This window comes from Brachyistius frenatus, unplaced genomic scaffold (assembly GCF_029030835.1).
Source record: "Brachyistius frenatus isolate BFR_SWC_R1_liver_20210118 unplaced genomic scaffold, ASM2903083v1 Contig_48, whole genome shotgun sequence".
Classification (NCBI taxonomy): Eukaryota; Metazoa; Chordata; class Actinopteri; family Embiotocidae; genus Brachyistius; species Brachyistius frenatus.
Window position 1 is genome coordinate 2094046 of NW_027210647.1, and position 21255 is coordinate 2115300.

The following is a 21255-nucleotide window of genomic DNA, read 5'->3' on the forward strand; positions in this document are numbered from 1 at the left end:
GAAACTATTAAACTACCTCATAGTCATAGTGGGAAAAGTAGCACCTTCACTTCTTTCTGCTACAATGGAAAGATTAAGCCAAGCATCCTCCCACCTCAATGACATAACAAGGCAGCAGCCTATAGCATCTGACAAAACCCACATTTTTTTTTTTTTTTTTAACCTTAGACAGCCTCAAAGATCAGCCTTGTCTTCAGATGTTTTCCACCACAACACCATATTAGGAGAAAAGCCCAAGCAACAAATATGCCCTGCACTGATCGGAAGAACTGGTGGTTTGACCCTAACCCTGACCCACGAGTGGGATACCTTTCAAAAACCCCCCCCCCCCGCATAGCTTTTTGAGTTAAATATTTAGGGTCTAGAGACTCCTTGTGGTTCTTGTGGGAATTCAAAGTTGTTCTTGGTCACTGTAGTTTTTAATTTTTATGCACAGTTAGAGAACGCTGTCTCTCATTTTAAATTAAGGACAAAATAAAAAAAATAAAAATAAAAAAAATGAATCACTGAATAAGGTCTAATATCAATTGAACGTAAACTATATGCTCGGATCGCAGGACTTCAACTCCCAAGTACCCGAAGTGACGTTTACCCATCATGCAGCTCGGCTTTGAGAGGCTGAAAGCAAGATGGCGACTAAAATAAGCAAAGAGAGTCCCCCTCCTTTTGATTGTCCATCATGGTGAGAAAATGCACACGCTGAAGTTGAAACAGTCTGTCCGTAACGCAATATCAGATGCAAACGAGCGGAGTGACGTCCGCTCGTTTGTACGTCTGACTTTCACGCAAGAGAGAAGCTCGTAATTTACCGAAGCTAACGTTAGCATCTGAGCGGGGCAGCGGGCTAACCCGCTAACGTTGGCATCGATTTACAAATGGCGTTGAGTGTTTTCGTTTTCTTGGATAAAACTTGGAACTAATACCAAAAAAAAAACAAAAAAAACAAAGCTACAGTAAAAAAAAAAAAAAGTCATCTCTTTGCTTATGTTCGTTATGTTATGCAGACTGTATACGTGTTTAAAAACCTTCACCGACTGTTTGCTTTCAGGGCAGGCAAACCGCCCCCGGGGCTCCATCTGGACGTGATGAAGGGAGACAAGCTTATAGAGGTAACCGAGGATCTTGGAAATGTACCGTTGTGTGCTGGCGATAAAGCGTGTCATGGCTAATAATGTGGCAGGAGAGTTGAACGCACCAGATACACGCCTCGACAGCCTGCTCCGTCCCAGATGTGCTCGCACATCTGGGCTTTTCTGTGGCTGCGAGGCTTCAAACGGTGCGAGAGCAGCAACAGCCCTGCTGATTTAAGCTTTTCAGTGGACAGCAACACTGTTGAGTTATGACTCAGAGGCACAGAGAGCCGTTTAAAGAGATGTTCAGCAGTTCTAATGTCCTGATTCGTTGAATTTTTTTTGTTTTGTCTGTCCTTCTAGAAACTGATCATAGATGAAAAGAAGTACTACCTGTTTGGGAGGAACCCCGACTGGTGCGACTTCACCATCGACCATCAGTCGTGCTCACGCGTTCACGCGGCCCTCATCTACCACAAACACCTGAAAAGGGTCTTCCTTATAGACCTCAACAGCAGTAAGAAATCACTCGCACTGACACACTTTTATGCTCATTCTTCAAGGTCGGCAGGTTTACGTAGTGCGTGGAGCGAAAGAAAAAGGTTTTACTGGGCAAAATGAAGGCACAAGGTGATGCACATCAGAGCTGAAAGGACTCTTTGATTTATCAACAGCGAACAGTGTTAGTATTATTCTCATTTTGATAATCTGTTCATAATTTCTCAAGCTGAAATATTTAACATCCTGAGGTTACAGCCTGTAGATGGTAAGCTTCCCTGTATTTTCACTTTACATCACAAATGTAATATATTTGAGATATTATCCAGAAAAAAATGGATCAATTCACAAAGTAATGGAAATAATCATTAGATTTCAGGTTAATTAAAAAAAAAAAAAAAAAAAAAAAAAGCTTTGTCTGGGCCTTCTCTCTTTTAGTTGCCTCACATCTTTCTGTTTGTTATCCTGTGAAAACAATAGGTTTACTAACTTCAAACTATCAAAGTTAACTTGTATTGAAGCTGCATAATCTCTCTTGTAGTCTCTCTCTCTCTCTCTCTCTCTCTCTCTCTCTCAGCCTTAAAAAAGCAATTTATTCTGGTAACAGTAGAATGACATTTGGTTTCCCACAGCCAACTTTGTAGTAACAAGCTCCAGAAAATACACATTGACCGGATATACATGACTAGTAACTTAGTTGGGGCAGAAAGTGCTTATGTTATGCACAACACATGAGTCTTGTGGGAAAGGGATATAAATATTAACATATTATAAATCATTTTAATGAATGTGATTTAGTAAATAGTATATAAATTAAAGGACTGACGAATAATAAGTTATATTTACAGCAATAATGGCAAATATTGACATGGTTACCCTTGTTTGATACAAAGCTTTATTCTATGCTTTGATTTGTTCACAGGAGCATCTGTGAGTATTTTGTTTTCATTGTTATATTATCACGGGCTTATGCAAACCTTATGTAATTGCATCATTTCAGCGCACGGTACTTTCCTCGGACACATCCGCCTGGAGGCACACAAGCCTCAGCAGGTTCCCATAGACTCTACAATATCTTTTGGGGCCTCGACACGGACCTACACCATCAGAGAGAAGCCTCAAACCCAAGGCAGTGCTGGCACAGGAGACAGTAAGACAGGGGAGGACGAGGAGCTGAAAGGACTGCTTGGCCTTCCTGAGGAGGAGACAGAGCTGGAGGTACGTTACAATATTCTCATGTTATTAAACGTGAACTGCGTTGAGAAGGAGGAAGAAAATAGCTGCATGTGAAGGGCCAAGGTGCTGTTTGCTAAACTTCAGGCATGTTGTTGTTTTTTGACAAATACAAATGTTCACTTTTTCCAGGGGTTTATGATGCCACTTGTTACTATCCAGCTCAGTCTGATTTATTGTGTTGTGATATCAATGCAACCACTTCACACCTTTTTCTCGTGATGTCTGTATCCTGCCAGAACCTAACGGAGTTTAACACGGCTCACAATAAGCGCATCTCGCTCCTGACCATCGAGGAAGGCAACCTGGAAATCCAGAGGCCGAAAAGGAAACGGAGGAACTCCAGAGTCACCTTCAATGAAGAGGACTCCATCATTAACCCAGGTACAGATCAGAGTGAAGGAGGCATTAGTGTAACTCAAGAAACTCACAGTATGAAACAACCGTGCTTAAACGCAGCTATTTTTTTTACTGATAATACCAAACAGAAAAAAAAAAAAAATGGTGGTAGATTTGTCACTTTTAGTTTAATTGAAAATTCCTTGTGAATGTTTTAAAGCATGTAACTGAGGAGGATTTTTAGTTTTGACTAATTTGTAGGTTTACTTTGAAACCAAACTTACGCTTGTCTGAATATATCTCCCTAATTTGTGTTCTTGCACAAGGCTTCCGTAGATTGTACATATATTAATTAAGGCAGTTAATTATTTAGATTGAGAAGATTTTGCAGTGAGGGTCTTTGTGTATTGTGTAAATATATAATAAACCCACATCAATGATCAGATCTGTCCAAATCTAAGTTTCATGAGAAGAAATGCAACCCAGCAATAAATTCTTAACAATTGTTTTTTTTTTAAACCCTCACAGAGGACATAGACCCCTCGGTCGGACGGTTTAGAAATATGGTGCAGACTGCTGTCATCCCCATTAAGGTAAGTTTTGTGTGTTGATCTATTACGTTAACAGTTTTAGCAAAAATGATAACCGGTCCTCTGCAGCTCACTTGTTGAACATGGCACCGGTTTTCCCAGTGTGAAACACTTTGAAAATTTGCAGTGGGTTAGCTGCAAGTTTGTGACTCGTGAAGTTAATACTCTTCCATCCCTGCTGTAGAAACGGAGATCAGAGAGCCAAAACACTCTGGGTCTGGATGACCTCACTTCAAAACGAATCCACAGCTACAGCTTGGGCGGTGGCCTCTACGGGGACTTGCCTCCCACCAGTCACGAGAACCAGCCAACGGGAGCTCCAGGAGGTGCTGCTATGCAGGGAGGGCTTCCTCTGCCCTTCCCTAATCCAGCACCAGAGGTTGACCTGGCCCCAGAGGCTCCCCAGCCCCCCGTCACCCTCAACCCCACACCTGTAACGGCCCCCTACCTACCAGAGACCCACAACGAGCCACGCAAAAAGAAGTATGCCAAAGAAGCTTGGCCGGGCAAGAAACCCACCCCTTCACTACTCATCTAACCCGTTTCTTAAAGCTGATGACTCTCAGGTTACCAGCAGATACACCAGGGACTGTGACCTGGCCGAGGTGGAGCCGTTCACCTCTACTTTTTTTTAATTTTATTTGTTGTGTTACTCACTGTCATTGCAAAAAGGCACCACACATGTTCCCTGTAGTCTGTCACAAGAGAGTCTGACTCAAAGGATGGAGAATGTTGATATAAACCTGCCATTGGTCAACACTTTTAGTCTTCCATTTTTTTGCTATCTGTGGGTTAATGGTTTCAAGATTGCACACACAACAGGAAACAACAACAACAACCTCTGAGCTTTGCTAGTTTTTATGAAGATTTGGATCCTGCAATAAGGCAGGCCTGCTTGGTCCTTTAAGGGATGAAGCCATTTTAATCCCAGGGATCGCATCCCTACGTGTAAATGTTCCACCAAAACAAGTCCCCCCCCCCAGACTTGAGCGAGGCAGCAGTTCTGCATCCTCGGCTTAGCGCCACCCAACACGGTTGTGATTGGTTCAAGGAAAAGATATCATCCTCTTTGTCAACAGTTCGTAATTTGGCCCTAAAATAGCACAATCTTGTTGATGGCAACAAAATTCGCCTGAATTAACAGGATTTGGCTGTGAGCATTTGAGTCCGAGTGGCAGGCTACATGGATATAATGCATCACTACGTTATGTTTATGATGGATTTGATTTGACGGATGTGAAGTTGTATTCTTTTCTACATGTTTAATATTTTTATTTTTATTTTTCCCCACTCCTGAAGAACGTTGGAAGTGCCATTAAATCAAATGGCATAAAGTACTTTTATACAAGATATTTTACTGAGAAGTCAGGAAAGTCAGACTCCAGATGTGAACTGAATTCATGTCGAAACCTAGGGCTGCTTTTTATTTTGAACACCTATTGATATAATGTGATCGAATATTTTACTCGTTGCAAGATTTTCATTCCATGTATTCGACCAATATCACATAAACTGAAGTGTCTTGCCTTTTTCCTACTGGCCACTAGATGGTGACCTGTGCACACAGGTCAGAATTTCAATGAGGTTTAGCTGCAGGCTTGCAGGCACCTTTGTTCAAGGCCTGTTGAACCAACCTTAACCAAAATCTGTATGTGCATCCCATGACTTCATTTGTCATGCAGGTAAAAGCCATTTGCCCTGTCCAAACAATAGACTGATCGTATTTGGCCTTCGACTGTTTCTGGTATATTGAGTTTTAAATGGTTTGTTGCCCATTTTCCCTGCACAGCTCTACTGTAAGTACAAGAATTTGACAGTTTTGTATGTTTGGGATTTAATTGGAATATTGACAAGTAGCAACAGAATATAGGAGAATGGATTCTAGCACAATAACAAATACCAGCTTTGCTGCAAAACATTGTTAGTAAAAACGGGGGTTTGGATTTGGACTGCTTTATTGATCATGTAGCACGTCAACATCTCTCATGTAACAGAGTACAGTGCAGTTTATACAGTACACTGTTATTTTGTTTTCCTGAACCAACTTGAGTCATAGGAACTGTGTCTTTGCACACAGCAGCAAAAAAAAAAAAAAAAAAAAAAAGTTAGTTAATTACATGTCAAACATGTAATCGACTTGTACTGGGTTTATACAGAGCGTACTTTAAAGGTCCCACGAAATGTTTTGAGTTTTTCTCTCTCAAATGTGGACAGTACAAAGGAACAATACCTACAACACTGGTCACAGGGCATGGTATGCATCCTGACCAACAACATTTCTTTGTAATTTCCTTTGGAAAGAGCTGCTTGTCAATACGGTATCGAGACTTAGAGTAAACCTACGGGGTAGTGTTTAAAAAAAGAAAAGAAAAAAAAAAGGGCTGGTTGAGTTGATAGAGCTGACTGAATGATCTTAGGTTAGACTTCCATAGAGTTCTATCCTCTGGTAGAGCATGAGACGACCACAAGTACACTGCTGTCCAGGAAAAGCAGTTTCCCAAGAAGTTCAAGTGGCCATTCTATGGGATCTTTAAATAGGTGGAAGATTGGATTTCTGAGATCAAAAGAGAGGAATCATTTCATTTTTACAAACTGTGCTGGTGACTTTTTGTCCTTGTGGGTGTGTGGATTTTGTACTGATATGACTGTAAATAAAAAATAAATTACTTTTGACTCATAAGCCTTTGGGGCCTTTCCTGATACTTTCACCCAGCTTGTGCATGAACCTGCTCATTGTAGTGGTAACACCCTTGGCCTGATTGTATCCTGAGTGATTCTAGCCTGTCCTTGTAACATTGATGCATCAACTTGAACTTCTCTTAGGTTAGGTTAGGTAGTTACTTTATTAATCCCCGAGGGGAATTATTATTATTATTTTTATTTTATTTTATTTAAAAAAAAAAAAAAAAATTAGGTTTAGGTTGTTTTTTTTTTTAGGTTGGTGTGTGATTTACTGTGTTCAAACTGCAACTGAAGAAACCTCGATCAGGGGTCTCTTAACAATGATCAACCTTTCCCTTCTCCCACCAAAAGTGGTGCACTAGTTCTTTCTCAGCCCTCATATGGAACAATAATCTTTCTGAACGATTTCAGTCTGCTTTAAAGGCCTGCCACTCCACAAACTACTGACTCCAATTCCACCTTTGTGCTTATTTACTGGATCTCAGTGTCGTTTTAAATGTCAATATTTTCTGATGTGAAATATGGTGAGGTACTTCTGTATATATAGTACACCTCTCTGATATAGCTGCCTCGATTGACACGCATCTACTTGTGCCTGTAAATGCAGATGACCATCAATTTCAAATGAGTAAATTACTATATCAGCTCAGCTAAACCTTTTGTTTGTTTGACGTGGTTGTGACTCATTCATCAACCACAACCAAAACACCCTGAAAGACGCAGCACAACACAGTGAAGTAAGATGTTCTTTTTTTTAGGTTTTGGTGTAAGCCATGTCCTCCCTTAGTACCAACTAAGCACCTGTAATAGTATGCATCCATTTGACCTTTTCTTGTAATGACCTACATAAATTACCTTAGGTGTTTTATATATAATGAGAACAATGAAATAATGAACGTTATATAATTTGTGTTTTGCAGACCTTAGGAGGGAAAACTGAAAGCTTCAGAAGGTGAAGTTATAATTTCTTTCATAACATCTAAATTATACATTTATATTATATAATAACAAAAATGATGAAAGGACAATGTTCCTTTTCAAATATTTTATATTCATTACAAAATGATTAGGAGCAAATCTCCCAAAGCAATACAAGTGCTATTCATTTTTCACATAGAAAGTGCAAAAATGTCTCATTAAAAACAGTGTTTCAGTGTAACGAGCTGATTTCAACTTTTCCTATTGTAGTTTTTCAACAAGTAATTCATTCCAAAACATAGAAAATACAACACAATTCACAATTATCTAAAACTCTATGTCAGTGCAAAAGCTTAGTTAAATGTTAGAAGTGCATCAAGTCAAGTAAAATGATTCACTTACTAAATAATGCATTTTCCAGGAGTTCGTGCAGTTGCATCCCTTTACACCTCTGGGTCTCCAGGTTTGATCTTAATGTGGATACCATTCAGGGAGCGGAGAACCAGTTTTGGAATTATTTTCAGTTTGAAAGCAGGGTCTTCGATCAGATGGTGACGCTTCAGTGTCTGGGCTATCACCACTTTCATCTCATTCATAGCAAAGATCTGACCAATGCAGTTTCTGAGGGAGGACAACATATTATATATAAGAAATGGAAAACGGAAAAGAAATGATTTGAGTAATAACACGAGAGGAAAGCAGCATGTTCTCATGAGAGTAAGACATGTAGCAGACGGACCAGAATGAAAAATAAACTTTTTTATCAAATCAAAATTCATGACAAAGGTTGTGTATTGTTTCAAATTGAATTAATATTAGGTTACCCAATGTTCACCTTTACTCTAAATTTCTCTAGCAACTCCAAAAAAAACAACTTGTATTTAGTAGAAAAAAGCACGGGTGCTAATTTACACATTCACATACGCATCAGACTGTCAGATAGGATAGACAATGAGTAGCTGTAAACTGATGACATCATTCACACGGTTATGAAGTGTCAGGTGACCACAAACCTCAGCCCGTGCTGGGCCCTTCTGTGCTCGAAGGGCACAGACGCATGAGGTGACCTTGTAGAAATGTTCTCCGGAAGGAACCGCAGCAGAACAAAGACCTATCAAAAGACAAGATGGAAAAAAAACATCAGTGTTGTGCCGTAGTAAAATGAAGTACTGAAATAAACAACTTTAAATATTTCACTATGTAATAAAAGCTGAATCAAAGAATTGAAACTATCTGATGGAGAATGAGCCATAAGACAGTGTGATGGTGAAATGAAATGGTTTTAAGAACATTCTAGTATAACAGCTTAACATGAGTTGTATATTGTTCAAGGCTGACTTGGTTAAACAAACACTCAAAAGTCACGGACCTCAGAGAGGTCAATGTTATTCATCAAGAATCAGTAAAGTCAAGGCACTGACTTGCTTCCATTTTACAATGTTTTCATTGTGTAAGCCTACCACTCCATGGTGTCCTTGCCATCAATGATTTCATCCCTGCAAATCTTCTGGTGTTCCGGGTGGCAGGCCAGGCAGTAGAGGAGGAAAGAGGCTCTACTCTACTGTGTCGTGGCCCTCAAACATGAAGGTGTCCACTTCTGATCGTATACCTGCATCTGACAGACCCTGCTGATTCTCATCCTGGCAGTGAAATTAAAGATCAAAATATAAAAATGAATCAAACTATTTGTTAAAGTACAACTACTGTGGCTAGTACTCCTACAACTAATACAAATTGTCACCATTTTACTTGTGAAGCACTTAAAAAAAATACTGTACTTTACAAAGAAACCATAAGAGTTGAGCATAAGATGTACAGTCAAGATTTTGTTAATCAGGTCGGTGATGAGTATTGGAATCTCCTTCACAAATCTCGTTTCATTCGATGGATTTCAGCCTTGCTTACTCCGAACTCGTTTTTGTTTTTCTCATTAGCCTGTAGATTCACAAACGTTTTCTTCGGGTGTATTCAGGGTATGAGAACAATACATGACGATGAGGATTGGTGTGTTATTAGTTAAATAGGTTGGGTTGGTTGGTTCATAATTGTAACTTCAATGAAGACCATTTTCTTATTGATTTTAAGACACATTTAAATGCAGATGATTTTAAGTTCAAGTCTTTCTTGCCACTGTATTTAAAGGTAAGAAAAACAAGCTGGTGGAGCACGACACTTTTCTCAGCAACAAAAAATTGAACTCAAACAAAAAACATCAACTTCTTTTCTTCTTGGCTAAAAGGTTATTTCGTATTTGTCTTGCTATGTTGACTTTGTGTAATAGACACATTAAAACTGCCTTATATTTATGTCCATAAGAGAATATTAACATAGACATGCATAGACATGACAAGCCGAGAAAGCTGAGGTGAGCCAGACCCTGGTTTATCAGGAATGTTTGCAGGAACCAACAAGTTTGGACAGCAAACATTTACTCATTCCATAGCACCTGTCACTTTATATTCATCATCCAAGCTGTATTTATTTATTTTAATTTTATAGTTAGTCTTTGAGTGTGTATTTATTCATTGCTTTTATTTTTATGAAAATAATAATTTTTTTATCTATCTTATTTCCTAAATCCCATACGTATTTGTAAATTTGTTCATATCGTGTGCACCTTTTTTGTCTTTTTTATGCTGCTGTGACGAGCAAATTTCCCCACTGCGGGATGAATAAAGTCAAATCTAATCTAATCTAATTTTAGGGGTGTTTTGTTTTAAATGTCTCGACTTAATTCTCACAAATCATTTTAACATTATTTTTCCTTCGGCGTTATTTTGACAACAGGTATGTATGAGCATTTTAAGGTTTGTGGCGTGTGATCACACTAAGCAACTGAAGGAATGTGTCATATTTGAAATAAGAGCTAAAACTGATATTACGTAACATACTCTTGCAGAGAGAAGGATGTCCAGAAAGTCCAAGTATCTCTTGCCCTGTATGAGGCTCAGCTCGGTCTCTTCCTTTAGTTCTTCTTTCCTCTTTCTCATAACCGCCTCTTCAAAAAAGAAGACGGTAGATGAGTATTTGCAGTCACTCTAGAAATGAACATACATGCATGGCAAAGTGATTGAATCCGGATCAAGTGATAATTGGAGCATTGCTAATCACATTATAGTTTATCTGTATGACTATGAGCCACCCTGCTTGCTTTCCTATATCTAAAACCATGTGGGCTGACGTAGAAAATAAGGTCATTGTGGTATGGGAACGTACTGAATCACAAATTTGTCAGATTTCTGAGTTCATACACTGCCTGCATGTATGCATTTATTCCGCTGAAATAAGAATGTGGGCAAACATTAACAGCCACATTTTCTCCAATTAAGATGAACCCTTCTGTATTGTTTTTGATTTACAACAAGGGAGAACATAGAACGGAACCTGTGAATGGTTCGAAAACCCACACTTCATGACGCCATCCTGTGTCATAAGGCTCACGTGTTCAAACAATTCAAAGGCCTCACTGGTGTTTGTGTAACTTTCCCACGTGTCCTGGTAATAATGAGAACAGCTGTGACTTCTCTGCAGGATATGGAAAATACCCTGACACTCATTAACTTGAAAAGACTTCGTGCAAAATATGTCATCCAGATAACTGAGGCCTACGTGTTCATCAACACATTGCACTTTTTTTTTTTTTTTTTTTTACACAATAGGAGTTATGATTTTTACATTTACATACCGTTTTTGCAGATTGGGACATGAGCTTTACGTATGGTTTCAAAACATCGTAACTGAAACCTGGGGTCAAGAGCCTTCTATGGCGAAACCACTTCGGACCTTTCGACACCAATAACCCGTCTCCTGAAGACAGAAACAAACAGTGAGTGTGAGTAAAAGTAGCTAAATAAACAACTTTGTGCCAAGTACAGGTGTATTGTTAAATATTTTGGTGAAGTTTAAAAAAAAATGTTGGGGGGAAATCGAAACTGTTGTGCATTTCAATAAAGACTTGTGGAGTTATAGATGTAAATTGATTTGGCGTGTTTTGAAAAATATAGAGTGATGGACTTTTGAATTGACCATAAGTTCCAGTGAGCCAAAGTTTTGTCCCAATGCAGAGGATGTCCTGAAAAAATGTCTGCTCTGTAAGATGTACAGAGGATTTATTTATTTATTTTTTAAGTTTGGAATGTGAAATGGCTAAAAATTTGGATTTCTTATGACAAAGGTTCGGGGCGATCGGCCCAATGGTCTTGGACAAATTCGCAAAAATAGGTGCAAGACAAAACTGAAAAAAAGTCACAAATGTTGACATTTTTACAGCAGAAGGGTACTGGAGCAGAGATGCAGAGACATACATTTGAATAGTTAAAGAATTTAGATTCTAGCCCAAGCAGTTTTCGAGATAATTGCATAAACGTATAGTTGATTGCTAAAGCACCACCATTAGGTCAATTAGTGTCATTTTCTGTGCCTGAGCAGTTGGAGCAATTTGCAACCTACATGCCACATTTGGTGAGTTTTCACCCTATGGATTTTGCTGCCTAATCACTTTTAGCAGAGAAAAATAATAATAATAATAAGAAGAAGAAGAATCAGAACAAAGACAAGAGGGTAATGAAGTTACAGTTACTGACTGATATGTAAGTATATATGACATCATTAGATTATTGATAGTGAAGCATCAGTGTGTAAACAGCATTTCACTGTTGTTGCTTCTGCAGCTCCAACAGTAGGTGGGGAGGAAAGATGACAAAACAACGCTGTGATTCACAAGTATGTTTTCAGTTTCTGGACTTTTTCTGTGATCTTTGATTTTTGGTGAAATGAAACTGTACTTAAGTAAATGTACTAAGTTACTTTCCACCACTGCTTCTGCTTAGTTTGAAGTAGCATTACTACACAAGTAAAATGATGAAAAGTCTTTAAGTATTAATAGTCAAATGTATGTAAGTATCAAATGTAAAAGTACTCATAATATAAAATGTCTCTTTACAAAGAAGCAATTATTGACTTTACAACTGAATAGTCGATTAGTGGCGTGTGGTTAATCTGGGATGCCTTAATAATCATAAATAAAGACTTTCATTTAAAGTTATAAACTCTCTACAGTGAAACGAGGTATTTAGCATTTGAACTATTTCATAAGTGTCGTTAGGCTTCAGTTTTCCCGACGACAAAGTTGCAGATGCTGCAAGCTTTATGAGCTCTCTCTCATACCTCGAGCACATGTCCAAACAGCCAGTGTCCAGGGGGTCGTGGAAAAGAATCATAGGTTCGCAGCACAGCCTTTCTTCCGACGAGAAAAACGCTCGACGTAAACACAACGAAAATCAGACAGAGCGCAGCAAACAAGTGATGCATTTGAGGCCAGCCGAGCTGAAATTTCACAAAAGCGTCTGTTAACTCCATACTGACGATGCGTCACTGGAGGATGAGCTCTTTTCTGCACATCACTAAAGGAGACCTAGGCCTATTTGTTGTGATGCATACTGGGGTACAGTGTAAAGTCTCCGGTTGCTGCCTGGTGGGCGGAGAATCTGCCGTCTGATAACCAAACGGTGCCTTTGCGTGCTGACGGAAGTTTCTTTCTTTTGAACGCACGAACGTCCAACGGTATGAAATTCCCGTTAACGACAGATTATTAAAAAATATTTAATTATAGCTTAATGATATTCAAAATCTATTAATCCATTATTTTTGTGTTTACAATGTAAAACAATTTCAATTCATAAACTGCGAATATTATACATAGCCTATGTTTTCCTTTAATTCAGCCCACATATTTCACGTTTCTAAGAAGTGCACAGTAGTTTTTGAATTATGTATTGTCTGTTTTTAACTCCATACTGAAGATGCTGTTCAGGGATGTAGAGATTTTGAGGGCTCTGTGGGTACCACCTGCTGCTGGACTCCGTAGATAGTTTTTGTTTTTAGTAGTCTGGCTCTATATTGAAGGTAATTGTTGTCGTGCTGCAGATGTCTTCACTGATGGTTTTGTGTGATTGCAAAGAATCAAAACATCCAAAGTGCTTTTGCGCAGTATAAAGTTTAAGTTTTTTTTTTAAGACACGTCATCATTGTGTAATGATCATGTGGATGATTAGAATTGTTCAGACCCAACCATTCGTAAGCCTGCTTTGCTTATGAGTCATCTCTAATTCATATTGTTCATGTCATGCACATTTTTCCATCGTTGTACTTTCCAGACTCTAACCCTTGATATCAGTTTCTGTTGTCTGTTAACCGAAATCTTCTTTAAACTTTTAGCGTGCTGGTATAAACCTGCAGCACAGTAACAGTGGAGCTTATCAGACTATACTTTATGAAGTCCAAAGTTAAGTTTAAGCCTGGCAGATGAATGAACTGCACAAACAGCTCGCAGTTTCTGTTTTTCTCAAATAATTTAATAAATTACAAATGATCTCATTAGCATAAATTACAATGCGAGTACAAATCTCACACCTCCATATGAGAAAAGTAACATTATCGATGCACACACTGTATTTCAACACTTTTGCTACGATGCAACAAGTCAAATAAACACCACACAGTCAGAAAAAAAACTGTGTGGGTGGGTGCCCCGCTAACTTTCCTCTACACTTGGCTGTTGGACCACTTCCGATATGTCAACTTAAACTCAGATGTTAAACTCAATCTCAAGCCTTGACTCGTGTCAAGAGTCTCTGATCTGTGTTTTGATGAGCGGTGACAGTGGAACCACAGACGGAGTGCTTCTGTTCTCTTCAATTTATTATTTATTTCTTCATAGACATGAGCTGCTCAGCCACGAACCAAAAAGGCTTTGATTTCCTTCTTTTACTAATTATTTGGAACTCATCCACTTTCCCAGGAAACAGTAAGTAAATGACTATCCCATTAATATTACAATGTATTTAAAATACATAAAACTTCCTGTTTTACTATTAGTGTGTAACAGAAAACTGATATTTTAGCAGCTGAAAATCACCTTCACTTCTTGCTGGGATGTCGAGCTGTGATACCATGTCAACATTACAGCGGTGACTCGGACTCTTTCCAATGGTTGTACAAGAAGGATGAACATCATGTCACAATCAAGCTCATCTTTCAAGCTAAGAATGGATTACCATACCACAGCACCATTCGTCCCAAAAGGAATGTTACGCTCAGTCGTTCATTGGTCATCGATCATTTTACTGAGGACGATCAAGGCCTGTACTGGTGTGAAAACTGCCATCGAGGCAAGTGCCCGGTTGATCAGCCCACAGTCGTCGTAGTGAAAAAAGGTTCAAGCCGTTTCGGAATGTCATATATTTCTTTCAACAAAGACAAAATCTACCGAAAATGTCAACTCTCATTTTGTTCTGTTCTGTGTATTTGCAGAAATTCTGAAGGAAATTCATAATCAATTTTACATAACTGCAGGCAGCAGTTTTGAGCAGGCATGTCCGGGTGGATCTATGAACTACAAATGGACATATGAAGCAAGTACTCCTCTCGGGAAATCCGTACCAGGACCAGAAACAAACATTGTGACTTCCAACAAGCCTATATATATTATGAATGTCAACAGAACAGATGCTGGGACATATACCTGCTGGACAAGCTGCGACGGACGCAGTTATAAGCTGCTGACTATCAATTTGTGTGTAGTTACAGGTGAGAAACTAACACACATACATGATCTTCCCTTAACGAAAAATGATTCAACTTACAATCTATTTGCTGCTTTACAGTACACCGCAATGAGGATTCATCTGTTTCTTGTGCTGTCTTCTGTGACGTGGGACTCAATAATCCCAGCACAACAAATGTGGAGAACATTTCAGTGTCTGTAGATTCACATGGGTACTTAAATTGTAGTGTGGGGCAGATCTTCAATGGACATACAGTCACTAGCAGTGTTGTACCAACAACTGTGTTTAGCAAAACAACAGGTGAGTGTTTCGCTGAGCGTTTTTGTTTATGAAGTTTGTGACCTGAATCAAAGAAATATGAATACTTTTTTTTTTTTTTTTTTTTTTTTTTTTTTACAGGTGTACCTACAGAGTCAAGATATCTGGTGCCAGTTTTTTGTGGAGTAACAGTACCCTTTGCATGTCTAATTTTAATGGCACTTTTATTTCTTTACTTCAGACAAAGAATTCTGGCAGGTAGGCTATGCAGCTATTTGTCTGATTGAAATTTTCGTTTCTTTTTTTTCCAGTTGTTGTTCAGTGGTCGGCTGTCTTGATGTTTATGTGTCAGTGACCATATTCTTCTTCTTTTTTTTTTTTTTAATCTCTTCAAAGCATTTCCATGTCACCTTTGTTGCTGTGGCTTAAAGGGCAGGGTAAGTTTCCGATGATAACTATGATGTTGTTACCTAAAGCTATCTACCATGAAGAAATGAACTACCGTGTGTTGTGTTGTTCAGGTAATGAGATTACTTACGTCTTGCTGCAGGTGGAGAACGACAGATCAGTGGTTTATTCATCGATTGCCATCAGGACACCTTCAGAAACGACAGGCATTCATATGACTTACAGTGATTGTGTTTATAGTGAACTAAAATTATAGAGACAATGTTCCAGGTTAAGTTGGTGAGTAACTAGCAGTGTCAGTGATTATATTTTCCACCCTGGTTGTAATATGATTTAGTAATACATTCCTAAAAAACAATTATGTATCATGAGACAAAGTGTGACTTGGCCCACGTTGTTCTGAAGGGGAATTTTGAAACATGAAGTCCTTTTTCCAGTTTCCAAACTGTTGAATGATCTCTGATGGAATTCTCTACATCATAACTTAACCTCATCTCAATAGGAGCCTCTCGGAAAAAGATGAGGCAGGTGTTTTAAACCACCATATATTAGTGCAGAGAATGTTAATGAAAAGTCTTGGGTTTGATACTAATGTTATATGTAAAGATATTATCTTTTGATACTATAAAATACAGAGTACATTTAGTGAGTAGCTTATTTATTCCTTTACTCCACTATATTTATTATTTACTCAACTAAATTGTTTGTAAAAAAGTTAGTTAGTTACACCTAAAAAAATTACAACGTTAAAATGTTGCTGAAATACAGTGGTGAAAATTCATTATTTACTCACGTACTGCAATTAAATAAAATGGCATGAGTATTTCTATCTTATGTTACTTTACTCTTGCACTTCACCAGTTTATAGGAACACATTGTCATATTTACTCCATTACATGTCTTTGAAATGTGAAGTTTTACTCACAAAACACCAAATCGGCTTGCAGTTATGGATTCACATGTAAGAATAGGTTATTTTGAAGTAGGCTGGTCAAAATCACATTGACCAGCTACAAGTTAGTTTTAATTTAATTGTTCTATTTTATTTTATTCTATTTTATTGTATATACTGTGCATTTTTATATTTAATTATTATTATTATTTTTTACTGTTGTTTTATTGCTTTCCTGTATCTATAATGTTTGCTGTAGCGAAAAAAAAAATTCCCCTTGTGGGATTAATAAAGTAACTATCTATCTATCTTACAATAATTGTGGTTTGCATGTTTATAAATAATTACCTTCACTTATAATAAAACAATACTATACTGCACATGATAAAATGGCGCTTTTTAAAAAAAATAAAAAATAAAATTGTTATTACTTACCGAGCTCTCGGACCTTAAAGATCTCAGCATATCATCCTAATGGAGCGCTTTGTTTTCAGGCTGGAGGTTTACTTGCAGGTATCACTGGCGTTTCTTTTCTCTCTCTCTCTCTCCTCTCTCAGCTCTCCCCTCGCCAAAAACGGCATTTAATTTGACTTATACTTTAATAACATTTTCCTGATAACAGCTACTTCAACTTAAGGCAAGATTTTGGGATATAGCACTTTTAGATGTAAATATATATATATATTTTTTTACAGTGTGCCACTTAAAGAAATGTGACGTAGTGGCTACGTCATAAGCGTTACCGATAAGCATTGAAAGGAGCCCTAGACATTTTTTTTTTTTAGCAAACTGGGAGAAATATTTTCTATGGGCTTTGAATAGGTCATTTGTAAGTAGCGTAACGCCGGTAGAGGAGAACAAGCGTGCTCCGGTAGGTGGCTGTAATGAGCCTCAAAGTTGGATGCGAGCCGCTGCAAAACCATCCAAAGTAAGACGCTTTTTGCGTGTCCTGCTCGGGCGGCTGCGTTCATTCATTCATTCTCCGATAAGTGACCAAGCTGTTGAGCTGGTTTTTATTTAGTTTATTTTTGATTTTGATCGACTCGTTTACTTTCGCGGGGTGCCACGTCCGACAATCCTGTTTCTTGTAACGACGCTGAAGAAACGCTTCCAGCTGATATCTGAACTCCGGCGGACTCAGCTGCTCAGCTGACTAGCCGCGTGCTAAATTAGCGAACCGTGCGAAGCCGACCGGGTCTCCGGTTTGCACGGTGTGCGGGCTCCGCCGAGGACGAACACGGCGTCGTCCGCTCGGTTTTTCCTCAGCAGGTGTACGGCTGCATTTAAAAAAAAAATTTTTTTGCCCTTCGAGGTTTCTCAGGTAAGCGTTTCAAACGGAAATGCGTGACGTAGCTTAGCTCGCTACATGTGGTGAGCGAAGCTCTCGTTGTTGTGCTAAAAGTTAACGACGCGCTCAATGGGGAGATATTAAAAGTACCTGCAAGGCATTTTGCAGGTACTTTTGCATTTAGGGTTTTGAATGCAATATTTTAACATGTATTAAGAGTATTTTTTTTTAATTTTTTTATTACACACTGTCTTATTGCTACTTTAAGGATCACAATATTTGTTCCACCACTGCTCTGAACCCCTGAATACAATAACAATCATTAATGTCTACCTTACAAAATGTCCCTACGCCACGCAGTTACCTGACTTTTTTTCTTTTTTCTTTCCCCCTCTCAGGCCCAAAACAGCAAAGTACCCAAGAACAGATGGAGGCTCCTCCCGTCTCTGTGATGCCCGTCACTGGGGGCACCATCAATATGATGGAGTATCTGCTACAAGGTAAGAGAAATCATATTTAAGTTTTAATCGCTATTTTATTTTTTATCCCTGGTTGTTGGTTTCTATTCTGTGGAAGTTTATGATTTATTTATTTTTTTTTAATGTTTTTTGGTACACTTTATTGTTTTATTGATTCAATTTTTAGTCCTGTATTTTGATTTATTTGTGTGGGGGTGTTCTTTTTTTTTTTTTGCTTTAATTTTGTGTGTTTTAATGTGAAGCAATTTGGGCAGCATGTTTGTATTAAAGGAGGAGGAGGATATAAATAAAGTTGAGCTGAGACACGTCTACAGCTCAGGGCAGAAGAAGAAGCAAGTCAACTGGCAAATAACTAACTAGCCTGAACGTTTATACGCAGCTTTCTAGGACTGAATTATAGGGAGATAAAGTTAACATGTAATTTATGTTAATGGTACTCGTTTGTAAGTCATTGATTCACTAAATTGTGTTTTTGACGTTGCGCTAACGTTACCGAGTCATGGATAGGTTTAAAGTTATTTGCAAATCGTTTTAAGTTATAATGCATCAAAAATGAAAGTGGCTCATTCTGGGGTTTTTACTACCATTTTTCCTTCTCTGTTTCTCAAGGAATCTCAGCTGTTGTAAAGTGTTGACACTACATGTCATTTCTATATTTATGCATATGTTTTCTCTTGCCTTTTATTAATTCAGGCAGTGTGCTAGACCAAGCCCTGGAAAGCCTCTTGCATCGCCTTCGAGGTCTGTGCGACAACATGGAGCCCGAGACCTTTACCGATCACGAACTGGTTTACCTTCTGAAAGGCCAGCAGGGAAACCCTTTCATTCTGCGTGCCCGGCGCTCCCTCTCCAGCCCCACAGCTCCATGGCACGTACGCTACTTAGGCCAACCTGAAGTGGGAGACAAGAGCCGGCATGCCCTGGTACGTAACTGTGTTGATGTGGCTGCCTCTCACAGCCTCCCGGAGTTCCTTAATGAGATGGGCTTCCGCATGGACCATGAGTTTGTGGCCAACGGACACATATTTCGTAAAGGCGCGATGAAAATTGTTGTGAGCAAGTTGTCACGCATCCTGGTTCCGGGGAACACGGAGAACATCGAGCGCTTGTCACTTTCATACCTGGTGGAACTGAGTGTGCTCGCCCCCGCTGGCCAGGACACTATGTCAGAGGACATGCGTAGCTTCGCTGAGCAGCTCAAACCACTGGTTCACCTGGAGAAGATTGATCCAAGTAAGCAGAGACATTAACGGATTCATACAAAGGGTCAAGTCCTCTCTGACTCACATGGACAAATGCAATCTCTTGTTGTTGTTTTTTTTGTACGTTTATACGTTAACGAAAATGAAATACACTGCAAATTTCAAGCAACAGTCATAGATCTGGTGAATTTCCTATGTGGACTAAATGTTTTAACTACCACTGTTGGATATTAGAGCCCGTCTAATACTGCTTTTTTTGGGGGGGTCGATACTGAAGTAAAAAAAATTCCGAGATCGATATTTTGGCTGAAATGTAGTTATCAAACGATTGTGACAAAATGGAGGCAGGATATTTTGCAGTTTTACGATCAACTTTATTGTTCAAAATTACATCAGTGCATTGAGACATAAATTTCGCTGGGGATGTAATAATTACAATTAAGTGTAAATAATAAAAAAATTAAAAAACACACAAATTGAACAGTTTGTAAATTACCCCAAAGATGGTTTTCTGCATTTAATTTTGTAAAAAAGAGTTTTCACTTTGGACAATATATACAAGGCCAGTACCCAACATTAAAATCAGCTTACTGATAAATTGTTTTGGTTTCTATTGAATATCCTGGTCACAGAACTAATGATGTAGTCATCTTATTATTTATTTACCAATTAATGCCCTGTCCCTGTGGCTGTAAAGTAATGAAACTTAATAATACACTAGCAAAAACAAAACTAACTACAGTGTCAGTTATGTGCTATATTAGTGGAAATTCCAGCATAAACAGTTTTTTTGGGTGGTGCATAAAAGATTAACACTTCAACTTTAAGGTGAGACAACATTGTCATCTGTTGCCAGAGTGTAATGCTGCACTAAATCCTGTTCATGTTCAATTGTTGTAGTTTCTGATGCGTTTATTTATTTCCCTGAGTTTAATTGAATCCTTGTTCTGTTTCAAAGTCCTCTCAGCCGACATGTTCATTTCATCCCACTAGGGGTCTCTCTTTCTCTTCTTGTAATTGTCTTGATTGGAGCACCCTGGATGCTACCTCACATCATCTAGAGGAGCTGTGGTTGCCATGGAAATAATTAGCTGTGAGATCTGCACATCTTTTCCCCCACTCTAATTAGCTTTCTCAATTGCTTAATGATACATAGACCTGTGAAAGCCTTTCTTTCTTCCCCTCAACAAAAGCATTGATTTTCCCTCTCTTCCCCTCTCATTTCTACTGTTAACCCATTAGTGCCTCTTTCATGGGAACTTGAGCTGGAATGAAAAGCCCTACAGCTTTCTCAGGTTCTTTACTGTTCATGTTGAAATCCAAAAAGGCCTGTATACTAGTGTGTCAACATTATGGCCGATCTACCGCAGAGACCGAAGTAACTAATGCACATCCTGTCAGTTATGATAATACTGCTTGCAATAAGACATGAGTGCTTCTAATAATACCCCTACAGGAAGATGCATTTGCAGAGGTTGGGATGTAAAGTGTCCATGTGCATGTCTGAGGGGAGAGCTCGAGGGCAGATGGCTGTCTCTACATGTTGACCTACCTGCACGTCAAGGCTGATGAGGACAAGCTCGCTCAGGTGGAAAGGTGAGATGACACTGTGTCCACATACATTTGGTGCGCTTTGAAAACCACCCTTTGAACATTTTGTAATATATGAATGACAGTTCTAAGGGACTCCTCCTTTTTTCTTTTTTTTTTTGAAAACAAAGCTGATATGTGCTCAAATTGAACCTAATTTTATATTTGGTTACTTTGTACACAAAGTTGGCTGTCAGTGAGCCTGGATTATCCGATGGAGACAGTTTTATGTTCCAACAACCA

The 21255-nt window shown here is 38.7% G+C and overlaps 3 protein-coding genes and 1 non-coding gene across 4 annotated transcripts; 3 read left to right on the forward strand and 1 right to left on the reverse strand.

The window, feature by feature from the left end:
- The first annotated feature begins 620 nt into the window (after positions 1 to 620).
- ppp1r8b (protein phosphatase 1, regulatory subunit 8b) lies at positions 621 to 5946 on the forward strand. The gene is made up of 7 exons (XM_069703852.1): positions 621 to 682; positions 1049 to 1109; positions 1434 to 1587; positions 2569 to 2786; positions 3041 to 3185; positions 3669 to 3733; positions 3915 to 5946. The coding sequence occupies exons 1-7, from the start codon at positions 630 to 632 to the stop codon at positions 4266 to 4268; spliced, it is 1050 nt and encodes a 349-aa protein (XP_069559953.1). The 5' UTR covers positions 621 to 629; the 3' UTR covers positions 4269 to 5946.
- On the forward strand, positions 1190 to 1358 carry LOC138624050 (small Cajal body-specific RNA 1). Its single transcript, XR_011311126.1, has one exon. It is a non-coding gene; the product is annotated as a small Cajal body-specific RNA 1 (non-coding RNA).
- Positions 5947 to 7876: 1930 nt separating the features above from the next.
- Positions 7877 to 11194, reverse strand: cyp4t8 (cytochrome P450, family 4, subfamily T, polypeptide 8). The gene is given in 6 exon segments (XM_069703732.1): positions 7877 to 7951; positions 8344 to 8441; positions 8791 to 8889; positions 8891 to 8970; positions 10222 to 10328; positions 11016 to 11194. Coding segments are annotated over 4 exon segments (375 nt in total). The 5' UTR covers positions 10321 to 10328; positions 11016 to 11194; the 3' UTR covers positions 7877 to 7951; position 8344.
- A 6145-nt stretch (positions 11195 to 17339) lies between these two features.
- med18 (mediator of RNA polymerase II transcription, subunit 18 homolog (yeast)) lies at positions 17340 to 20313 on the forward strand. Its single transcript, XM_069703734.1, has 3 exons — positions 17340 to 17774; positions 18140 to 18241; positions 18914 to 20313. The coding sequence occupies exons 2-3, from the start codon at positions 18169 to 18171 to the stop codon at positions 19468 to 19470; spliced, it is 630 nt and encodes a 209-aa protein (XP_069559835.1). The 5' UTR covers positions 17340 to 17774; positions 18140 to 18168; the 3' UTR covers positions 19471 to 20313.
- Positions 20314 to 21255: the final 942 nt, after the last annotated feature.

Excerpts from the sequence above, each read along its gene's own strand:
- ppp1r8b (XM_069703852.1), top strand. The coding sequence starts at position 630 with ATGGCGACTAAAATAAGCAAAGAGAGTCCCCCTCCTTTTGATTGTCCA. Across the intron at positions 1,588-2,568 it reads CCTTATAGACCTCAACAGCA|CGCACGGTACTTTCCTCGGA; the intron begins GTAAGAAATCAC and ends GCATCATTTCAG. Across the intron at positions 2,787-3,040 it reads AGGAGGAGACAGAGCTGGAG|AACCTAACGGAGTTTAACAC; the intron begins GTACGTTACAAT and ends GTATCCTGCCAG.
- med18 (XM_069703734.1), top strand. The coding sequence starts at position 18,169 with ATGGAGGCTCCTCCCGTCTCTGTGATGCCCGTCACTGGGGGCACCATC. Across the intron at positions 18,242-18,913 it reads GATGGAGTATCTGCTACAAG|GCAGTGTGCTAGACCAAGCC; the intron begins GTAAGAGAAATC and ends TTATTAATTCAG.